The 15734-nt window shown below is 39.4% G+C and overlaps 1 protein-coding gene across 1 annotated transcript in view; it reads right to left on the minus strand.

Moving 5' to 3' along the window:
* SLC16A10 (solute carrier family 16 member 10) overlaps window positions 1-15734 on the minus strand; it is a 120966-nt gene that overhangs the window by 44126 nt on the left and 61106 nt on the right. Inside the window, exon 2 of the mRNA XM_055433884.2 lies at window positions 2086-2230. Coding sequence (XP_055289859.2) covers window positions 2086-2230 — 145 coding nt within the window. The remainder of the gene's footprint in view (window positions 1-2085; window positions 2231-15734) is intronic.

A 15734-nucleotide genomic window follows, 5' to 3' on the forward strand; every position in this document is an offset into this window, starting at 1 on the left:
GTGTGGCGTGGCCAAAATAAAGATTAAAGAAACAAAAAATAAATAAATAAACAGGGCAATGGCCAATGAACACATGAAAAGATGCTCAAGATCATTAATTAACAGAGAAATACAAATTAAAACTACTATGAGGTATCTCCTCACAGGAGTCAGGATGGCCAGCATCAGAAAATCTACCAACAATAAATGCTGAAGAGGATGTGGAGAAAAGGGAGCCCTGCTATACTGTTGTTGGGAATGTAAACTTATACAGCCATTAGTGAGAACAATATGTAAAATATAGGAATAAATCTACCATATGACCCAGCAACTCCACTACTGGGCATATACCCTGAGAAAATCATAATCAAAAACGACACATGCACCCCCATGTTCACAGCAGCACTGTTTACAATAGCCAGGATATGGAAACAACCTAGATGTCCACTGACAGATGAATGGACAAGGAAGATGTGATATATATACACAATGGAATATTACTCAGCCATAAAAAAGAACAAATTTAAGTCAGTTCTAATGGGGAAAGATTGAGGGCAGGAGGAGAAGGGGATGACAGAGGATGAGATGGTTGGATGGCATCACCAACACAATGGGCATGGGTGTGGGTGGACTCCGGGAGTTGGTGATGGACAGGGAGGCCTGGCGTGCTGGGGTTGCGAAGAGTCGGACACGACTGAGCAACTGAACTGTCTGAGTGAGGTAGATGAACCTAGGGTTATACAGAGTGAAGTAAGTCAGAAAAACAAATAAAGTATATTAACCATTTATATGGAATCTAGAAAAATGATATTGATGACCCTATTTTCAGGGAAGGAATGGAGACACAAATGTAGAGAATGGACCCAGTGGGGGAGGCAGAGAGTGGGATGAATGGAGAAAGCAGCATTAGCATACATAAACTATTAGGTGTTCGATGGACAGTTGGTGAGAAGTTGCTGTGTACCACAGGGAAGCCAGTCTTGTGCTCTGTGCTGACCTGGGGGGTGGGATGGGGGTGGGGGGCAGGGAGGCTAGAGAGGGAGGGGATCTAAGTGTAATTATGGCTGTTCTGCATTGTTGTTTAGCAGACACCAACACAACACTGCAAAAAAAAAACCCTCTTTTTAAATTTAAATTTTAAAAAAAATTGAAAAAAATAAACAGGGCAAGCAATAGAAGTTTGTTTTTTTTTTTCTCCTAGTAACTACAATAATGCCTTTCAACTAGAGCTCGAAGATAGCTAGGGAAGAGAAAGGGACAGGAAATGAAGATAAACCACAAAAGTAGACAGAGGATGGAAATCATCCAAGGGTTTTCCTGTTAAGTGCTGCCTGTTAGCCAGAGCTATCCATTAAACCAGTGTTTCTCTATCTGGGGATTATCCTGACAATGAAAGAGGATTTACAGGTAAAACAGGAGCTGGAGGGAGAGGTGCTTCCACGGTAACTGTGCCCACTAGCTCTCTGCAGTTAGCTCCTCTGCAGTGCTCCTAATAGACACAGCGAACAATGTATTGATAGCAGTTTTTATTTTAAGCTGCATTTGATCACTTCATTTTGTCATGATCTTTTTAAATTTCAGCACTGTTCTTTCCCCCTCCCCGCACCACCCCCCCCAAAAAAAAGTGCAAGCAGGAATTCTCTACCTGGGTTGAAATAAACAGCAAAGTCTAGATCTCATTAATAAAAATATTTCACATCAAGCCTATGAACAACCAGTTCAAAATATCATCTCTTTTAGGCTTTGGAACTCAGAATGAGTTGATCTTAAATTAAGGCCATTGCTTTAGACAACTTTACTGCTAGAATTTGAGTTCTTTGGGATTTTTCTGTGAATGGAAAAAAATAAAAGGAGAAATATTTTTTCTTGGCTCCAGGGAACACATATACCCTGACTGGCATCTCGCTCTGAGGCACTGTAAGCCAAAGCATTCAGATTTACAAGCTCTGATTTGCTGCTGTGGACACTGCACAAGTGACACCACTTCAAGTTTTAAGCACTGAAAAGGAGGACCTTTTTTCCTTGTAAACAGTGAAGTTTCTGAAAGGAAATCTGGAAGATAGCTCACAGATTTTGAAAAGCAACACGAAGAAAGCATGTCCTTACCTTACAAAAGAACTTGATAAGAGTCCAACAAATCCAACAGCAGCGCCCACGACAGCTGTTTTCCGACAACCAAATATGTCTGTGAAGACACTGACAATCGGGCAGCAGAAGAAAATCATCCCCATGGAGAGAGAACTAACCCATGCTGCAAGAGAGGGGGAGATGGGGGACATTATGACACGGGGAATTCTAGTTGTTCTTATCTCATAGAATTTAAAACATATTGAGAAAAGTACCAGTGCAGGAAAGATATTACTCAGATTGATGAATGGGGGGAAGTTAGAATAAGTAACAAATCTGAATCATAGATCAAAGCGTTGGTAAGTACTCATTATAATTAGCAAAGCAATTATTTGTGTTTAGTGGAACTTCCTAAAAAAAGTTTGTATCCTTAAATAAATCAAACATTCTCCTGGGACCTAATCTCTATCCTGATAACTACGGTTTTAAGCAACTTCTAATCTGTGGAAAGAAATGTCTTAAAAAATTGAAATATATTTAGGAACCCATGCCTAGGTGATCAAACTGCAAAGAAATGATGACCACCGAACTCAACAGTGGTGAAACTTGAAGAAAAGGAATTATAATCACATGGACACAGTAGTTAAGAATGAAACATCTGCCTAGAGTCTGGGCTTTGTGCTTTGGTTAAAGGAATCAAATCCACACAGACAATTTGTTGACCTAGATAATAGTTACTGTATATTCACTTTATTCATAAAGCCATACACACAGTTTATCTTCTTTTTCAAAAGTATGTTATCATTCACAATAGAAAAGATTTAAGAATCAGGTCATAATTTCCTGTTCTGATACTGTAAAGACAAAAACAAAAGGAAAGCAAAAGAGAGACATACTGAGTACAAATGATCATAAATTTGTGCCAAAGAAATGAGTGATCTTGTAAGACACTGAGTCTGTAAATTCTTGAAAAGTATAATGAACTACTGCTGCTGCTGCTGCTAAGTCACTTCAGTCGTGTCCAACTCTGTGCGACCCCATAGACGGCAGCCCACTAGGCTCCGCCATCCCTGGGATTCTCCAGGCAAGAACACTGGAGTGGGTTGCCATTTCCTTCTCCAACGTGTGAAAGTGAAAAGTGAAAGTGAAGTTGCTCAGTCTTGTCCGACTGGTAGCGACCCCATGGACTGTAGCCCACTAGGCTCCTCTGTCCATGGGATTTTCTAGGCAAGAGTACTGGAGTGGCTTGCCATTGCCTTCTCCGATAATGAACTAGTGAGCCCTAAGTGAACATGAGCTATAAAACAAACAAATCCCTCAAGGCCCCAGCTCTGGATCCATCCAACAAATTCTTGGGCAAATCATTTCCTCTGAGTCTGTTTTCTCACCTTGAGAGGGGATTGAACACAGATCTTTCCAGAATTATTAAAGATTAGAGAAAATGTGTCTAAACCTCCACATCTAGCACAGAGTGCTTAATAATGCAGAGTTTTAACAACAACAACAAATTGTCTTGTAAAATGAAACAATCTCCAGCAATCCACCCAGCTCTGACAGTCTACTAGTAAACCACTCTATTTCCTTAGCAAAGGAAGTTATGTCCAGACAGACCCTATCCATTCCGTTCCGTTCCGTTACTCAGTTGTGTCTGACTCTTTGCGACCCCGTGGACTGTAGCTACCAGGCTTCTCCATCCATGGGATTCTCCAGGCAAGAATACTGGAGTGGGTTACCATTTCCTTAGACAGACCCTATACAAATGACTATTTGCTAATAATGGTACCCAAATGGAGCTTCACCAGACTAACAGTTTCATTTAATTCTTTGCCTTCTTACATTTTAAGTTCTTTTTTAATTATGTATATTTTATCAGCCATAATTTCTTTCCTTTCTTCCCTTACCAGAAAGGAGACAAAATGCAATAAAGAGACTGTACAAACAACACAGGCTTAGCTTAGGTGATGGTGGGAGGGATTCAGAAGTGGACACGAGAGGTGATGGGCCAAATATTAGCACAACCACAGCCCCAAAGGTACCCGCTCAAGGAGAAGTATGACTTTTTCAGTCCATGTTATATAAAAATGTTACTGATTTTTAATCATTTAATCTCATTCAAAAAAAACTGAATCATCTATCACGTTGACGAGACAATCTAAACCAGTCTAGTCAGACTAGAAGAACAGCATCCTAACCTTTTTATTTTTGGATGAAGGTACTTGACAATTAAGTGAAACGCCAACACTAAACAGGAAATCACATCAAGAAATTCAAGAGCAAATATTTATATTGCACTAATAATGTTCAAAGAAGTCAAGGCATGTTTCAAGAAGAAAAACAAGTCTTTATGCATTATCTAGGGGTTGGTCTACCGTAACACCAAATGTGAAAATTTTTACAGAATCTTATGTCCACTGAACAAGCAGTAAGTGAGGGATATAATCAAATACAACTTTACTTTTGTCTCGACTATCGTCTTAAAATGCACGCATGGAGAAAATGTTCCCGTGCCACTGCATGAGCACTTCAGCAGGCCCACCTGATCCATGTAGCCAGTGCTGAGTAGCAGAAAGGCCTCAGGTGCTTTAGGTTACAAACTAACCTTCACTAGGTAATCAAATCTGTTTTCCTCGGGAGGAGAGGAAGATCAGCTTTGTCTCTTTTCCGTGGCCCTTCTTCCCCTCCCTAGCTATTATTGCTCTCTCCAAAGTGGGCAGGCATGAGACAGAGGGCTGCTTGGAGACAAGACAAGGAGACTCCTACTTAACAGGTCCTGCCAAAAGGCCTGAATGGTGATGTCCGAAGCAGACGCTTTCCCTCAGATGCACTTCCATGGGTTCTTCCAAGTCTCACCTCAGAGTTCCTTCTGGCTACAGCTCCACAGACAAGGACAGTTCATTCTCCTCCTGGCTTTCTGGCTGTCACTTAAAAGACTCACTGTTGGAGCCTCGTTGCCCTTCTAGACAGTTTATCTGGGCAGGGATCAAAACCGCTCCTCTCACCTCCACTCAGCCTGCCTCTACTCTGCAGGAAATATTCATGTTTCCTCTGCCCTGACAAATACTGGTGTGTGGGCAATTTCCACACAGCCCCTCCTCTTGCTGTGGGTGCCGCTGGCCAGAGGCAGTTCTCCCCTTGTTGGATTTCTCATGGGATTCAGACCTCAGTTCTCTGTATCCCCTAACTGAAGAGAATTCTTTAAACCTCTAAGCGGTCCCTCTAAAGCTCCTCTCACTAGGTTATCAAGTGAGAGAGTGTGTACCCCAAGTTTTCCCATGAGGGGGTGGGGTGGAAGGAAGCCACAGCATAATTTCATAAAAGAATCTTCACAAAATGCTCTTCCTTGACCCATAAATATCCTTCCGGGTTTTAGAGCCTCTAACTGATCCTTGAACATGAATTATCCCACTTTTGTATTTCACACTTCTGCACCTTAATGCCTCAGCTGAATTCCCAACATCTTTTTTTTTTTGGCTGCATTGCACAGCTTGAGGGATCTTAGTTCCCCTTCAATGGAAGTAGGGGAATCCTAACCACTAGACTACCAGGGAATTCAAGAAATTCTCTTTTTAGAAAATTTTTATTGGAGTATAGTTGATTTATAACGTTGTGTTAGTTTTGGACATATAGCAAAGTGAATAAGTTATACATATACATGTATTTTTTTTAATTCTTTTCCCATATAGGCCATTAGAGAATACTGAGTAGAAGTCTCTGTGCTATACAGCAGGTTCTTATTAGTTATCTATTTTATATATAGCAGTGTATATATGTCAGTCCCAATCTTCCGATTTATCCCTCCATCCCCTGGTAATCTTAAGTTTCTTTTCTATATCCATGACTCTATTTCTGTTTCGTAAATAAGTTCATTTATACCCTTCTTTTATATTCCACATATAAGTGATATCATATGGTATTTGTCTCTCTGTGTCTGACTTACTTCACTCAGGATAATAATCTCTAGGTAAATCCATGTCACTGCAAATGACATTATTTCATTCTTTTTATGGCTGGGTAACAATCCCAAAGAAAGGCAATGCCAAAGAATGCTCAAACTACCGCACAGTTGCACTCATCTCACACGCTAGTAAAGTCATGCTCAAAATTCTCCAAGCCAGGCTTCAGCAATATGTGAACCGTGAACTCCCAGATGTTCAAGCAGGTTTTAGAAAAGGCAGAGGCACCAGAGATCAAATTGCCAACATCCGCTGGATCATGGAGAAAGCAAGAGAGTTCCAGAAAAACATCTATTTCTGCTTCATTGACTATGCCAAAGCCTTTGACTGTGTAGATCACAATAAACTGTGGAACATTCTGAAAGAGATGAGAATACCAGACCACCGGACCTGCCTCTTGAGAAACCTGTATGCAGGTCAGGAAGCAACAGTCAGAACTGTACATGGAACAACCAACTGGATCCAAATAGGAAAAGGAGTACGTCAAGGCTGTATATTATCACCTTGCTTATTTAACTTATATGCAGAGTACATCATAAGGAACGCTGGGCTGGAAGAAGCACAAGCTGGAATCAAGATTGCTGGGAGAAATATCAATAACCTCAGATATGCAGATGACACCACCCTTATGGCAGAAAGTGAAGAGGAACTCAAAAGCCTCTTGATGAAAGTGAAAGAGGAGAGTGAAAAGTTTGGCTTGAAGCTCAACATTCAGAAAACAAAGATCATGGCATCTGGTCCCATCACTTCATGGGAAACAGATGGGGAAACAGTGTCAGACTTTATTTTTTGGGGCTCCAAAATCACTGCAGATGCTGACTGCAGCCATGAAATTAAAAGACTTACTCCTTGGAAGGAAAGTTATGACCAACCTTGATAATATATTAAAAAGCAGAGACATTACTTTGCCAACAAAGATCCATCTAGTCAAGGCTATGGTTTTTCCCGTGGTCATGTATGGATGTGAGAGTTGGACTGTGAAGAAAGCTGATCGCCGAAGAATTGATGCTTTTGAACTGTGGTGTTGGAGAAGACTCTTGAGAGTCACTTGTACCGCAAGGAGATCCAACCAGTCCATTCTAAAGGAGATCGATCCTGGGTGTTCATTGGAAGGACTGATGCTAAAGCTGAAACTGCAATACTTTGGCCACCTCATGCGACGAGTTGACTCACTGGAAAAGACTCTGATGCTGGGAAAGGTTGGGGGCGGGAGGAGAAGGGGACGACTGAGAATGAGATGGCTGGATGGCATCACCGACTCTGTGGACATGAGTTTGAGTGAACTCCGGGAGTTGGTGATGGATAGGGAGGCCTGGCGTGCTGTGATTCATGGGGTCGCAGAGAGTCGGACACGACTGAGCGACTGAACTGAACTGAACACTGCATTGTATATATGTACCATATCTTCTTTAACCATTTCTCTGCTGATGGACATTTAGGGTGCTTCCATACCCTGGCTATTGTAAATAGTGCTGCAATGAACACTGGGGTACATGTATCTTTTCAAATTATGGTTTTCTCTGGGTATATGCCCAGGAGTGCGATTGTTGGGTCATATGGTAGTTCTATTTTTAGCTTTTTAAGGAACCCCCATACAACATACTGTTCTCTATAGGGGTTGTACCAATTTACCTTCCCACCAACAATGTAGGAGAGTTCCCTTTTCTACACATGCTCTCCAGCATTTACTGTTTGTAGATTTTTGATGATGGCCATTGTGACTGGTGTGAGGTGATACCTCACTGTAGTTCTGATTTGCATTTCTCTAACAGTGATGTTGAGCATCTTTTAATGTACTTTTTAGCTATCCATATGTCTTTTTTGGAGAAATGTCTATTTAGATCTTCTGTCCATTTTTTAACTGGGTTGTTTTTTTGATATTCAGCTACATGAGCTGTTTGCATATTTTGGAAATTAATCCCTTGTCAGTTGCTTTGTTTGAAATATTTTCTCCCATTCTGAGGGCTGTCTTATTGTTTTGTTTCTGGTTTCCTTTGCTATGAAAAGCTTTTAAGTTTAATTAGATCCCACTTGTTTATTTTTACTTTTATTTTCACTATGCTGGGAGGTAGATCAAAAAAGATCTTTGTTAAAGAATGTTCTATATTCTTCTCTAACAGTTCTATAGTGTCCAGTCTTACATTTAGGTCTTTAATCCATTTTGAGCTTATTTTTGTGTGTGGTATTCAGTTCAGTTCAGTTGTTCAGTTGTGTCCGACTCTCCGTGACCCCATGAATCACAGCACGCCAGGCCTCCCTGTCCATCACCAACTCCCAGAGTTCACTCAAACTCATGTCCACAGAGTCGGTGATGCCATCCAGCCATCTCATTCTCTGTCGTCCCCGTCTCCTCCCACCCCCAATCCCTCCTAGCATCAGACTCTTTTCCAGTGAGTCAACTCGTTGCATGAGGTGGCCAAAGTATTGCAGTTTCAGCTTTAGCATCAGTCCTTCCAATGAACACCCAGGATCAATCTCCTTTAGAATGTACTGGTTGGCTCTCCTCGCAGTCCAAGGAACTCTCAAGAGTCTTCTCCAGCACCACAGTTCAAAAGGAAGTGTTTTAATTTCATTCTTTTACATGTAGCTGTCCTGTTTTCCCAGCACCACGTACTGAAGAGACGGTCTTCTTTCCATTGTATATTCCTGCCTCTGTCATAGATTGCTGCTGCTAAGTCACTTCAGTCGTGTCCAACTCTGTGTGACCCCATAGACAGAAGCCCACCAGGCTCCCCTGTCCCTGGGATTCTCCAGGCAAGAACACTGGAGTGGGTTGCCATTTCCTTCTCCAATGTGAAAGTGAAAAGTGAAAGTGAAGTCGCTCAGTCGTGTCTGACCCTTAGCGACCCCATGGACTGCAGCCTACCAGGCTCCTCCATCCATGGGATTTTCTAGGCAAGAGTACTGGAGTGGCTTGCCATTGCCTTCTCCACTGTCATAGATTACGTGACCAAAAATACTAATTCTTGAATGAATCTATTACTTGGCACTGTTTTTGTAAAATTTTAACATGGTATAACAAAGAATCCAAGGTTTTACAGATTATGTTATACACCATAAAAATAAAAGAGCCTGTTGTTCTCTTCTGACCCTTCCAAGTCTGACTATGATTACTATTAATAATAGAAACTGAGAAACTGAAAGACATAGTCACTCTATCCAGCATGGTAAAATTTTGTTTAAAAAATGCAAACTACCCCTAATCCTTCCACATAATTTGATCAAACATTCACACAGGGTTTCCTAATACTGTTGAAGAACAAATATCTTCCAATGGAAGCGATACTATTTAAAATATGGAATAACAACATTCTCTCCATTCCAAGTAAAAGTGCCTATTATGTACGTTCTCAGCACTATCATAGGCTCCTGAGAATATTAAAATAACTAAAATACTTTTCTATCTTCCAATAATTTCCATCTAGTAATATACATATGGAAATAGAGGTCCAACCAGAAAATGGCAACCCACTCCAGTGTTCTTGCCTGGAGAAACCCAGAGATGGGGGAGCCTGGTGGGCTTCTGTCTATGAGGTCACACAGAGTCGGACACGACTGAAGTGACTTAGCAGCAGCAGCAGCAGAACACCATATACAATGTGCTAAATGTCATAAGAGATATAGATTTGAAAAAATGTATAATAAAGAAGGGATTAAAAATCTCCTGAAAATTCACCAGTTTAGAATCCGTAATCAGCAAAGCTTGTTACATACTGCTGTATCTTCTTCTCATTTGCAATACTGTTTTTAAAATGTATGGAGATTATGTTAGTAATAAAATTCAGGTATTTTAAAATGCTAATGACTTCATAGTAGACCTCTTTGGCATTAATATTATTTCTCAATGAATTGTACTTTTATATATTTACTGTTGTTGTAGAGTGGCATAGCTATGTATGTAATGAATTGATTTTGAGGTTGTTGGCACTTCTATAGGATTCAAGTTAGCTATTACATAAAGTCCATTTGCCCTTAAAAAAAAAAAAGAAAGAAAGAAAGTGTGTTTGTACACTCTTATTTGAATGTGTGTGTTTGATGTTAACAGAGAGAAACATCCAAACAAAAGACCAGGTAGGAAAATCTTTTTTATAAAGTAACAATCAATGTGGTTAGCATAAATACAAATTCAGTTCAAATCCTGTATAACTGTTAGCAGTTAGAGTACTGTAACCATAAAAGTACAAATTAAATACAAATTTTAAAAAACAATAAATTACAAACTACATATATATATATATATATATATAAAAGTAACAATCAGCTTTCCAGTTTCCCCATCCAGACTCTCTTTGTTTATTACTCCATACTAAGAACAAATCCTCATTTCTCAGCATGGCCAAAGGAAAATGCAAATCACTCAGAAGTGGTTAGGTTTAATATTTTAAGAGTTTCCTGCATATTAAGTAAAACAAAAATGTTATAACTATGTGGATATAAATGACTACAAGGACAAAATGTTTACAACTGAAAACACCCAAAGGGAAGACTTACTGTAGTTAGATAAAGGCTGATAAATACTCTTTCGCCCTGTTTTGAGAGTTCCAACCCCCATTTCCACTTCTTGGCCTTTTTCACAACAGCTTTGCTCTATAATAGAACATTGGTCTAACAGCCTCAAATAAACATCTAAATATTATTTAACAAAGTTCCAATGACTTTTGGAGCGTGGTGTTGTCTGGCAACTACACAAAAATTCAGAAACGAGTAAACTGTACTTGATTTGTCCATTTTATTGCCAATCGAAAGGTTATTTGGTAGCTGTATTTCACTTAGGAGTGGTTTTGAAGTTATTTGCTATCAACTTCTGTTAGTGGCAGCAGAGTGAAGTGGTCAAGTAAGTCCTCTTACAGATAATAACTGTGTCGGGGGGAAAAAACTTATTTAAACACACTGAGAAATGTTTTAAAACAGACAGAAGTTGGAGGAGAGTTTTCTTCCCTGGTGGCTCAGACCGAAAAGAACTTGCCTGAAATGTGTGAGACCAGGTTCAATCCTTGGGTTGGGAAGATTCCCTAGAGACGGAAATGACAACCCACTCCAGTATTCTTGCCTGGAAAATCCCATGGACAGAGAAGCCTGGTGGGCTACAGTCCACGGTGTTGCAAAGAGTCGGACACAACTGAGCAACTAACACTTCCTTTTCCCTTTTACACTTGGAGAAGCTGAATCTGGAAGAAATAAAAATTACCAGTTTGTGGGCCTTCTTGAAGATCAACAAACTATGAAGATGCTGGGTGGACTAGTAAGGGGCCAGACTAAAGAAAAGCAACAGCTGGAGAGGAAAAAAAAAAAGCAACAGCTGGAAACTATATGAACTGAAGAGAGATATCAGCTGCTGCATACCACAGACAGACAGACTCTGCAGTTTGAGTCCAGGCAAAGTTACTGCCTCCTAGGAACAAAAACTCAATAATACTTGGAAAAACACAATGGAATCAGAGTTGTTTCAAATATTATCTACAATGTTCAAGTATTGAACCTAACATTACTAGGCATCCAAAGAAACATATAATAAATATAAATTGACTCTGAACGGACTCAGATGTTGAATTCAGAAAACAAAAACTACAAAATGTCTATTATAATTATGTTAGAAGTACTGATATTAATGAATAATACTTTAAAAGTAAAATACAGAATTATTGAGTGAATAGATAGGGAATCTCAACAGTGAAATGTAAACTACAAGAAAATGGAAATTTTAGGGGTGAAAAGTACAATAGCTGAAAAAATGCATTATGACAGGCTCATACGTAAGAAAGAATCTGGGAATTTGAAGACAAAAATTACCTAATATAAGAAAAGAGAAAAATAATACTGAAGGAGAATGAACAGTCTCAGAGATCTTAGAATGGAAATCTAGGAGATTTCCACTACAAGAAATCTTAAAGAAAGTTCCACAGACTGAAGGGAAAAGATACCAGTTGACAACTTAGGTCCAAAGGAAGGACTGAAACATACAAACACACACAACACACTGCTTTCTCATATTTCTTTATAAGATATACGACTATTTAAAGCAAAAATTATAACAATGTATGTGCAGGAGTACTTAGTTGCTTCAGTCGTGTCTGACTGTGACTCCGTAGAATGCAGCCCGCCAGGCTCCTCTGTCCACAGAATTTTCCAGACAAGAATACTGTGGGTTGCCATTTCCTCCTCCAGGGGATCATCCTGACCCAGGGATCGAACCCACATGTCCCATGGCTTCTGCATTGGCAGGCAGATTCTTTACCACTGAGCCACCTGGGATAGATGTATTATAATACATCTATAATACATATATTATATATGATAACGGCACTAAAGATGGAAGTAAATGAAAATACACTACCACAAGATTCCTATATTTTATCTGAAGCAATTCCATATCAACTTAAAATACACTGAGATATACACTGTAATCCCTAAATATAGCACTTTTTAAAAATGCAGAAATACATCTTGAAAGCCAATAGAGAAATTAAAATTGATTACTAAAAATTACTTGATTAATGTAAAGGAAGGCAGAAGAGAAAGAACAGAAGAACAAGAGGCAGATGAGACAAATAAAACCAAATAGCAAAATGTCAGATCTAAACATGACCATATCAGTAATGATATTAAAGAAAAATACAGACTCCAAGCAAATGGCAAAGACCGTCCAACTGAATTTTAAAAAATCAAGAATCACTTATATCCTGTTTAAAGAGATGCACTTTAAATACAAACACACAAATAGCTTGGAAATAAAAAAGATGGAAAAAGATATGCCATGAATTAATAACCCTAAGACTGGAATGGCTGTACTAATACCAGACAAAACAGACTTCAAGGTAAGTAGTTTTACTAGAAATAAAGAGGGATTCTACTGATAAAAGTCTCAACACATCAGGAAGATATAACAATGACAAACCTATATACACTTAATATAACACAGCTTCAGAAACACAAGAAGGAAATTTACACCATATTTTTTACTTACCTCAAAATGAATCATAAAAATGAAATTTGAAACTGAAAAGTATAAAACTTCTAGGAAAAAACATAGGAGAAAATCATTGTTACCTTGGGTTAGGCAGATTTCCTAGACACAACATCAAAAACATAATCCATAGAAAAAACTTCACTTCAGCAAAATTAAGAATTACTATTTGAAAGACACTTTTAAGAGAATGAAAAGGCAAGCCATAAACTGGGAGGAAAGACTGGCAAGTTATATATCTTACAAAAAAAAAAAAAAACTGCACCCGGATTATAAAAAGAATTCTCAAAACTCAATAAAAACCAAGCTGCTGCTGCTGCTAAGTCGCTTCAGTCGTGTCCGACTCTGTGCGACCCCATAGCAACCCAATTTAAAAATAGGTAAAAAAGATTTGAACAATTTCTTCACAAAAGATATACAAATGTAAAATAGTCATTTTTGAAAAGATGCTCAACATCATTATCCATGAGGAAAATATAAATTAGAACAATGAAAAAAACCACACACACCTATTCAAATGGCTAAAATGGCTAATCATACCAAGTGTTGGTAAGGATGTTAGGATGTAAGGATGTCATACGCTGCTACTGGGAATTTAAAATGGGACAACCATTTTGGAAAACTGAGTAGAAATTTTTTTTCAGCTAAATACATCCCGATTATATGATCCAACCATTCCACTCCCAGGTATTTACCTAAGAGAAACAAGAGCATATGTCCATACAAAACTTATGTGTACAGATGGTTATAGTTGTCTTATTTCTAACAGTCAAAAACTACAAAGAGCCCAAATATTCAGAAATAAAGTGACTGGATAAACAAATTATGGTATGTTCATATAATGGAACATGTGTGCATGTGTGCTCAGTTGCTTCAGTCGTGTCCGACTCTTTGCAACCCCATGGACTGTAGCCCACCAGGCTCCTCTGTCCATGGAGATTCTCCAGGCAAGAATACTGGAGTGGGTTGTCACGCCCTCCTCCAGGGGATCTTCCCCACCCCGGGATGGAACCCTCATCTCTTATGTCTCCTGCATTGGCAGGTAGGTTCTTTACCACTATTATCACCTGAGAAGCCCACATAATGGAATGCTACCCAGCAAAATACCAGGAGTGAACTACTGAGAAATACAACATGGATGAATGCCAAAATACTCATACACAGCGAAAAAAAGACAAAAAAGGAATACATAAAGCATGATTCCACTTATTAAAAATTTCCTAAAAATATAAGCCAATATACAGGACAGGAAGCATATCGGTGTTCACCTCGTTGTGGAGAGGGATTACAGAGGGAGGGATTGTCAAAGACACAAAGAAACCTGAGTGTGGTGAACATGTTCATTATCTGGACTGTGGTGGTTGTGTCTCACTGGCGTATATATATGGCAAAATTCATCAAATTACCTACTTTATTTCATGTAATACAGCTTATTTCATATCAATTATATAACAATGTTGCTTTTAAAAAAGAGAAACCCTGTATTTATATGAGATGGTAGATGTTCACTAAACTCCACTGTGATCATTTCATGATGTATCTAAGTCAAATAATTATTCTGTATAATCTTATAACTGACACACAACACTGTACATCTCAATAAAACTGGAAGGAAAAAATATAAACCTATATGGGGCTTTTCAACAACAACAAAAAACAGATGTCATAAAAAACGAACACACAAAACAGAACTGACAAAACTAAAGGGAGAACTAGACAAATCCACACTCACAGTTGTATATTTAAGCACATCACTCTCAGTAATTAATAGAACAGGAAGACCAAAATATAAATGTCTGGATGACAACATCAAGCAGCTTAACTGACATTTGCAGAACACTATATCCAACACCAACTGCAGAAAGCTGTTTGCTCTGCCAGCGAAATTTTTAATCACTGATGAGGATAGAGAGAGATGGGGAAAGATGGAAGGCGAACTAACACACACAAAATGCCACTTAATCCATGGGTAGTGCCTGCATAAAACTGTCATCAGATTCTCAGGCAACACTGTGAAGTATTATGTTCATTTTAAAGATGGGGAAAAAACAGATTAGAGGTATTTAGCAACTTGCCAAGGTTATTTATGCAACTCTGGTGAGATTCAAGGTGGAAAAAAGAATAAGAAAATATGGCCAAAGTCCTTCATTAAAAAACATCCACCAGACTTCCCTGGTGCGCAGTGGGTGAGAATCCGCCTGCCAATGCAGGGGACACGGGTTCAATCCCTGGTCTGGGAAGACTCCACATGCCGTGGAACAGCTAAGCTCATGCGCCACAACTACTGAGCCCATGCTGTAGAGCCTGTAAGCTGCAGCTACTGAAGCCTGCATGCTCGAGGGCCCAGGAGCCACAACTAATGAGCCCCTATGCCGCAACTATGGAAGCCCACTTGCTGTAGGGCCAGCAAACCCAACTACTGAACCTGCGTGCTGCAGCTACTGGAGCCTGTGCTCCACAACGAGAGGAGCCTCCACAATGCGAAGCCCACCCCCCACCACAAGAGTAGCCCCCACAACTAGAGAAAGCCCGTGGTGCACAGTAACAAAGACCCAGTGCATCCAAAATAAATATTAAAAAAAAAATCCACCAGAGAAAAAGGAACCCTCCTACACTGTTGGTGGGAATGTAAACTGGTGCAGCCAAGGTGGAGAACAGTATTGTTGCTGTTTAGTCGCTAAGTCATATCAAACCCTTTGCAACCCCATGGACTGCAGCACACCAGGTTTCCCTGTCCTTCATTATCTCCCAGAGTTTGCTCCAACTCATGT

This window comes from Moschus berezovskii, chromosome 10, assembly GCF_049115385.1.
Source record: "Moschus berezovskii isolate FMDL1 chromosome 10, NW_MosBer_1.0, whole genome shotgun sequence".
NCBI classification, from domain to species: domain Eukaryota; kingdom Metazoa; phylum Chordata; class Mammalia; order Artiodactyla; family Moschidae; genus Moschus; species Moschus berezovskii.